Consider the following 7,817-nt stretch of genomic DNA (forward strand, 5'->3'; position numbering starts at 1 on the left):
GTAACGAATACCTGCGACTTATGCGAAGAAATTGAGAGTTTTCGAGACATTTTTAACTATCTCGCGAATGCTTACATTCGCAGCCCAGTGTGGCAGGAGTTAACGATTACATGTCAAATAAATCCACAACAGTTCAGAGGATCTTTAAAAAATCTGGACATGATGTTTCAGGATCATACAAATGCTGCGTGTTCATCTAATAATAAATGCTAGCAGGAGACCTATTTGACTCAGATTTGGGTAAAAAAACATCTGAAGTTCAGACTACCATGTGCCTTCCAAACCCTAAAAAGACTAAAAGTTGACGACATGTCACAACCAGGTAGACGGTTGTAAAATATTTGTGGAGGTAGATGATATATGCATACTTTTATGGCACGAAATCAATGAAATGATAATATCGCGAAAATGATTTTAAAAACCCAAACCCTTGTCCACGAGCATAAAGCATGGCTCTTGATACAGAAATTTTTCAGTATAGAAATAAACGTGGGCTATTGCACTGCTAGCGAAAATGGACGGCTAGTCTAATAATTATGAGTTTCTGATATCAGAACGGATAACAAAAGTAAGCGGGTAAATTAAATTGTTGCCTATATTTCATTGTTCCCCTAGCTTGCATACCATCTCAGTGAAACGTTACAAATTGCCGAAATCTTTGGGGGTTTTTTCGTGAGCTTGGAGTTTAAAAAACAACAAAATATAACAAAACAAAGTATAACAAAACAAACCATAGCAAAACTAAACATAACAGACATACAAATAAATGAAAAACAAAAACATTTGAAAACGAAGTAGAATGCATGAGATTTTTATGTTTACAGCAGAATTTTGGGCACACTGTACCAGTGAAAGGATTGAACAGAGAAAGAAAATTTTGCAACGAAAGTGTATATTCCGTCTTACCGAAAAGTACCATAATTAATGAAATGGATATTGACACGTTGTATGACACAGTGTCAAGGTAAGTGTATGGCAAATACTTGTCCTAAATCTATGACAGCCATTTGGCATGATTGGACCGCTTAAACATCCTATACAAAAGGGGAAGTCTGGAGTTCGATTTTCGTAAAAAAAAAGTTTTGTTATGTTTAAAGCGTTGAAAGCTTAGACTGTCATTGACCCGTTTTCACCTTCATATTTTGTATAATTGCGCACATCTGGATCAGCGGTAATTTACATCTATGTTTTACTGATGCACAGTTTTGATGTCCATAAGGTATTCCATCCCATGAACATTGCCGGATTAACATTTGAGCCGCGTCACGACAAAAGCAACGTAAGGCGTTTGCGACCAGCATGGATCCAGACCAGCCTGCGCATTCGCGCAGTGTGATCAGGATCCGTGCTGTTCGCTATCAGTTTCTCTACTTGTAATAGGGTTTGTTAGCGAACAGCATGGATCCTAATCAGACTGCGATGATGCGTAGACTGGTCTGGATCCATGCTGGTCGCAAACGCATTACGTTGGTTTTGTCGTGACGCGGCTCATTTACTCTTCTTTAACCGCAAGTGATTCAGTAATTCACCAGTTAATCCATATCGTAGCTGTTGGTAGTTTTCATTCTGAATCACGAAAGTAAGTCACATAGAATTTACCAGTGCACAGTTCAGCAATCGCATTATTTCTGGGAAAGCTTTCAAGCAATTTACCAGTACTAGTTGACTCTTTTACAATAAACTTACAGCTTGCGCATGCAAGTGCAGAGGTACATTGCAAATAACCGTTGTTTTTTATAATCTGTCACAACAAACATGACCTGCGCCGTCCGGAAATCTATCCCGGGTCGCTCGATTTTAAGTTCAACGCTCTACCTATTGAGCTAACCCGAAGGCTTCAACATTTTGTACCAAGATTGTTTCAGTTTATTGGGCTGCCCTAGCTTTGTGCTGTTAAAATATGAATTGTATTTTGACATCTCTTAGTTTTATGATAATTAATGTTATGGAACGGACTGTAAGATAAAACCACACATTTTAAAAACGTATACATGTGTATTGTATTAATTAATTCAAAAGCAGAGCTCATCGTATAATAAAACGCAAGGGCGTTCTGTAAGACATGATAGTCTATCATAAACAATTCTACCAAACTTTGAACTATGAAAAAAAATCACGTAATCATAAACGGCTTTGGTTGGCTTTTCGTTGTTTTTTCTCTTTTTAAACTTAGTTACATTTTATCAATGTGAATTTCAGTTATGTAACAAGTCAACAAATTAAATGTTGCAATGAGACCAGAGTGGGCCCATATAATGCATTTGGCAAGAACATCTGTTCAGACTATTTTCACAATGTTCGGAATACATGCCTAGTCTATTCGTTTGGGTAAGAATATTTTGCTTAGTGGTGGTGGTGTTGATAAGAGTTTTCGCTCCGGATCACGGCAGTAAGCCACATTGAGTTAACCAGAGCACATTTCAGCCACCGCATCGTCCCTGGGCAAGCTGTCAAGCAGTTTACCATACTAGTTGCCCCTTTCACTTTTGCAAGGAACTGAAACTATAAATGCCAGAGCAGTGCGAATGACCGTTTAAAGGATTTGATGATCGATCACAACGAAAGTGACTTGCAAAGTCCGGGAATCGAACGCGGGTCTCCAGATTCATAGTACATAGTTCTAACTTTTGAGCAAACTGTTTGGTTTCTTTGGCTTAGTTGACACATCCCCTCATATATGTATGGATTTAATGAGACGCTTATGGGGTACAATAAATACGGAATATGATATGCAGAGCGTTGTGTCAACTAATCAAATTAATTATGTATTTAATGAAGCGCTTATCGGGTCAACCAAATCAAGTAAAAAATTGCCAGATCTTTTGATACGTTTTCGCAAAACTATTTGTTTAGGCGATTTTCACAAAGTCCGAGATATTGTGTATCGTACATTTTGTAAAGGGAATTTTTACACATGGGTCTGTTTAAACTTATTGTAGCTTCTATATATATTATTCCCAAATCACATTTTAGAAAGTTAAGATGATTATATGCAAGGTACATTTATAACCAGAAATTATGTACATGCACATGTTTCCGGGATTGTGAGCATTATTGGTGGTCTCGTCATTTTAGACAAAACTTATTAAATGTTATTTTAACAGTTATCTCTCATTTTGAATAAGCTGTGTTTGAGAATAAATGAACTTTTAAAAGTAGTTTTAAATTTTGTAAAATATTCAATGGGAGGAAGCACAGTTCACATTTCTCAAATATCCGAGAAATTTAACAAGAACCTTTAATTCAGAAATTCCTTCAGATTTAGTTCCGTTTTTTTCACACGATTAGACAAACTTCGGATTTTTTTATCCATGCAATAGTTACTATTATTGCATTTACAAGTTTATTAGCTGAAATACGTTCGTTATCAGTTTTTCTACTTGTAATAGACTTGGTAAGCGAACAGGCTGGTCTGGATCCATGCTGGTCGCAAAACCATTATGTTGGTTTTGTCATGACGCTGCTCAATATGTAAATATCTTTGGTTTTTCTTCATTTAGCTCACAGATGCATTTCGAGTTTGAAAATTCCATTTGGAAAGATTACAGATGTGAAATTCATACGTTTGACCCCAGGTAATGTATGGTTATGTTATACATCTACATTTATTCGAAAATTGTACAATATAGTCTTTGTTTGATTAAAGATAATTATTCTCCTTATCTTTGTGTAAAATATTTTTATTGCAGATTTTTTTCCTCTTTTTTTTTATTGAAATCTATAAAATTCTTCCAGAAAGAATTTCTTTCTTTTTTTAGAATTTTATCTAAATCTAAATAAAAGAACGTACAGACAATGCATGGGAATCTGTGTTTCTTAGTATGGGTCATGTAACAGTAAATATAATGTTCTTTTAAACAAAATACTGCTGCGAGAAGCTTTATATTCATAGCTTGTCCACTTAAGTGTGTAGGATTTAAAAAATAACATTTTAACATAAAAACTTTGAAGCAATTACTAATTTTTGCAAATATTTAATTTGAACATTGTATGTCTTTAAGTTGGCCTGTTTTTATGATTAAAGATTATTAATGATTGAGAGTTTTGCATTATTTTGAAGCAAGATAATATTTATTATAGACGTAGAAATATGATGATCTTATTTCTACTTCTTCTTCGAAACAGCTTTTATTAAGTTTTAAAGATGTGTATGATAAGTGCATGTGCTGGGATTGACAAATGTACATTTTTATTTGTATTTTATGGCGTTTGGAGCGCCATACCCCAAGTGATCAAAAGCGGCAACCACAGACAAAAGTTTTTGCAACTTTTACCTTTACATAACATCAAAACAACCAGAATGTAGCTTTAGATACCACGTAACTTGAGTTTCGTTTCGTTCCGGTGCAAATCCGTAAAAAATGAATGTCTTAAAGATATGCCTTACTAGACATAACACATTCGTTCCGGTGCAAAACCCGAAAAAAATGAATGTCTTAAAGATATGCCTAACTGGACATAACACAAGCATTCAAAATAAATCTCGATTTTTGTAGGAGTCAAATCTGTATAAAACATAATCATTGCAATCATCATTTACAAAATTACGTGATCAATTTAATCATTATCACTTTACTATCTATACGTACTACAATCATGTAAGGCTAATTGCTACAACCTATCCTTTTTGTTAAATCAACACCATACTTCTTTTCAGCCTATCGACAAATGGTGTGAAGATACCAAAGGGAGTTAACTTTCACCTCATCGGACTTTCTGATAGTGATTCTATGGTTCCGGCACCGCCCACTTTAAGAGACTTTTCAACTTGGGAAATGAAATCTCTGTCATCCATAAGACGGTCACTAAATCATAAAAAGGTTTGTGATCATAACAATTTTTCAAACGTTGGGTTTTAATGCTTTTGCATGTTACGGACCTGTAAGGTTCTTGCAATAATGATAATTGATGTTCTTTGTTAAATAATAGATTTATCTTGTATAATCTAGTTCCTGGATAGTTTATAGCATTACGTAGTGAGTGAAGTCGTACACCCATAAATGCAACATCCTCGTTGATTGGCTCTTGGGTTTACTTAATGCGACGACAGAGAAAGGGATAACAATAGAAAAGTCATATTCAGTTGCTCGTACATTTGTTACTTTTTTCTCGGGTTTCATATTTTGACGACATCGATTTTTTTTTCTATGATACAAAAGTGAAAGAACATCCAAAAAACCTCTGTATTGTAATTTATACTCGGGGACTATGTACCCTCAAACAAATCAGACAGCTTCGCGATGCTCTTTTTATAACTTAGCTCTAGACTTGTTATCAACGCTTAACGAATATGACAATTTTTTTTCAGAGATATATAGATATTTTGAAGATCGATATTGAAGGCTGGGAATGGAAAGCTTTACCTGCCGCCATACAGTCACGTGACCTAAGCTATGTGAGACAAATTTGTTTGGAAATTCATTTCGGATTTCAGTTTAAGAATGTATGGCCTGACAACCGTGAAATGGATTATAAACAACTTTCAAACACTACATGGGGCGATGTTACATTTGCCAATCAAATTGAAGTGTTGAGAGGTCTGTATGACAACGGATTTAGGATTTTTCGATGGGAGCTTGTCCCAGGTTGCAGAATGTATAAGTCAAGAAATTCTCAAAAAATAATCAATGTGCTCGTAGAAATATCGTTAGTGAATATACATCGTGAAATGGACGCCATAGAATCACGATGAATCATTCTTTAAAGATCCTGTAACACAAATTTGTTATGGTTTTATATCATAAATATGATGCTCAAATTAAGATTTATCAATTTTGTAAGTTCTAAAAAGCATTTTTTTATAATGATATTAGCAAATTTAATATTTCATGACCTATATGTAAAAATATTTGCAGTACATATTTTACATGTTCTTCGATGTTTAAAAATTGTTTTATAAGCATAATTACATTGTATATACATATATATATATAATTTCACTAAAGTGTGGTATACAACCTCAATTACAACATACATGTACATGATCTTTAATTTTTTTAGACAGTTTTAACAATAAACTTATTTACTGTACATATATCAATTGACTATGATATTAGATTTTAAAAATATATATATATATATATTTATTCTTTTTTCTTCATTTTGTTGGGATTAATGTAAACGTCATGCCCTTATGTTCCCGTTTTATTTGTACATGTATATAAAGGTTTATTTTCCTGCATTATTTCGAATTTAAAGTATATGTATATTTTTATTCCTTTCTCTTCATTTTGCTGGGGTTAATGTAAAGGTGGTGCTGATTTTCCTGTATTATTTGTATAATACGATCTAGGGTTTATTTTCCTGTAGTATTTGTATAAGACGATCTAGGGTTTATTTTCCTGTATTATTTGTATAAAACGATCTAGGGTTTATTCCCCTGTATTATTTGTATAATACGATCTAGGGTTTATTTTCCTGCATTATTTCGGACACAAGACTGTGGGCATCAAGGCTACAACCAATGACCTGCCGACAACTATCAGTACAGTTTCCTCAAATAAAAACTTTGACTTACAAGATAACTGTGAGTCATGGCTGAAAAATTCGATTTAAAAGTGACATTATGCTCATTCAACAGTATATATTCAGTGAAACTGTGGAAGTCGAAATAAGTTAATACTCTGCCATAATCCAATTACTTTGCATGAATCATAAATTAGTCACGTGGCACAAAGTAATTTCTTCAAATATCTTTCGGAATTCATTTGTAATATTCAATTAATAAAAAAGAGTGGGTCAGTATTTTTATATTTTAGACACAGTTATATATTTTATCCGTTACAATTTCTAATGTTAACATGTCAATATTTAAAAATTTTGAGGATAAAATATATAAATCTTACAAACAACTCTGAAAATTAAATTCAGTGTCAAAACTAGGCGCGAAAAAGGTCCTTTTCACTTTACACAAAGTAGGGTGATACTTTCCCTATAGCATTAGGAAATTAAATTGTATCGATATTCTAAATTGTGAAGCGATATTGTATCGATTTGTTGAATATCGATGATATATCAATGCCGATATAAAGTATTGGGCAACTTTAGATAGCCACCACACCTAATGTTGCTCGACTAAGCTGAACCAACAAGTAATAGAAAGGGAACATTATGTTCCGGAAAGTTTTATTCTGATTTTAGGACAATCACGTGTGTTGAATAACAGAGATATTTCCTGTTATATTTTTTTTTTACGAGAAATTACCATTAGGTTATGAATTCAAAACAATGTTTTTACTGTTGTTTTTTTTTTAACTTTTTACATTTTTTTTTCATCAATTATAGCTTGACACACTTTACTTGCAAGACTAATGAAGATGACTATATGAAATTAAGTAATGCTTTCTTGAGAATTATGCATAGCCAATCATTGAGTTTTGACCAAACTTCACAGTGATTTGATCGGCTACGCAAAGGGAGACCACTGCATCGGAATTTGAATTTTGACCGATACTGATTTGTGTTCCTTTGCAAACATCGAGAATTCTTGTTCAACTCCAATATTCAAAACTGCTGAAGTAAACATGAAAATTATTACGTCTTGTTTTCGTTACGTTTGGAAAAAAAAAACAACAGAAAAGAAAAGTAAGTAGTTTATCATTATTTTATATTAAGAAAACAATGAAAAATGTTCTCTGAGTAAGGAATGTCTAATTATCAACCTTAACAAGAAAAACAAGGCAGGCGTTCATTGAACGCAAACAAATCTGTTTCAGACGTATGAGACATTGTGGCGAGTATATATAGTATCACATACCGAACTCAAAGAAAGTTTTTATTAAGAAAACAATGAAAGTGTTCTCTGAGTAAGGAATGTC

At 33.4% G+C, this 7,817-nt stretch overlaps 1 protein-coding gene across 1 annotated transcript; it reads left to right on the top strand.

The window, feature by feature from the left end:
* The first annotated feature begins 869 nt into the window (after positions 1-869).
* Positions 870-6,050, top strand: LOC132736550 (probable methyltransferase-like protein 24). Its single transcript, XM_060723694.1, has 5 exons — positions 870-964; positions 2,200-2,328; positions 3,501-3,575; positions 4,658-4,820; positions 5,309-6,050. Exons 1-5 carry the CDS (start codon positions 930-932, stop codon positions 5,690-5,692), a joined length of 786 nt encoding a protein of 261 aa, XP_060579677.1. The 5' UTR covers positions 870-929; the 3' UTR covers positions 5,693-6,050.
* The last annotated feature ends 1,767 nt before the right edge of the window (positions 6,051-7,817 follow it).

Source organism: Ruditapes philippinarum, unplaced genomic scaffold (assembly GCF_026571515.1).
Source record: "Ruditapes philippinarum isolate M1 unplaced genomic scaffold, ASM2657151v2 ctg2657_1_1_1_1, whole genome shotgun sequence".
Lineage (NCBI taxonomy): Eukaryota > Metazoa > Mollusca > Bivalvia > Venerida > Veneridae > Ruditapes > Ruditapes philippinarum.

Bases quoted from the DNA above. Each gene is read 5' to 3' on its own strand.
- LOC132736550 (XM_060723694.1), top strand. From the start codon at position 930: ATGGATATTGACACGTTGTATGACACAGTGTCAAG. The intron at 965-2,199 runs GTAAGTGTATGG...TGTGAATTTCAG, and splicing joins TTGTATGACACAGTGTCAAG to TTATGTAACAAGTCAACAAA. The intron at 2,329-3,500 runs GTAAGAATATTT...TTCTTCATTTAG, and splicing joins TGCCTAGTCTATTCGTTTGG to CTCACAGATGCATTTCGAGT.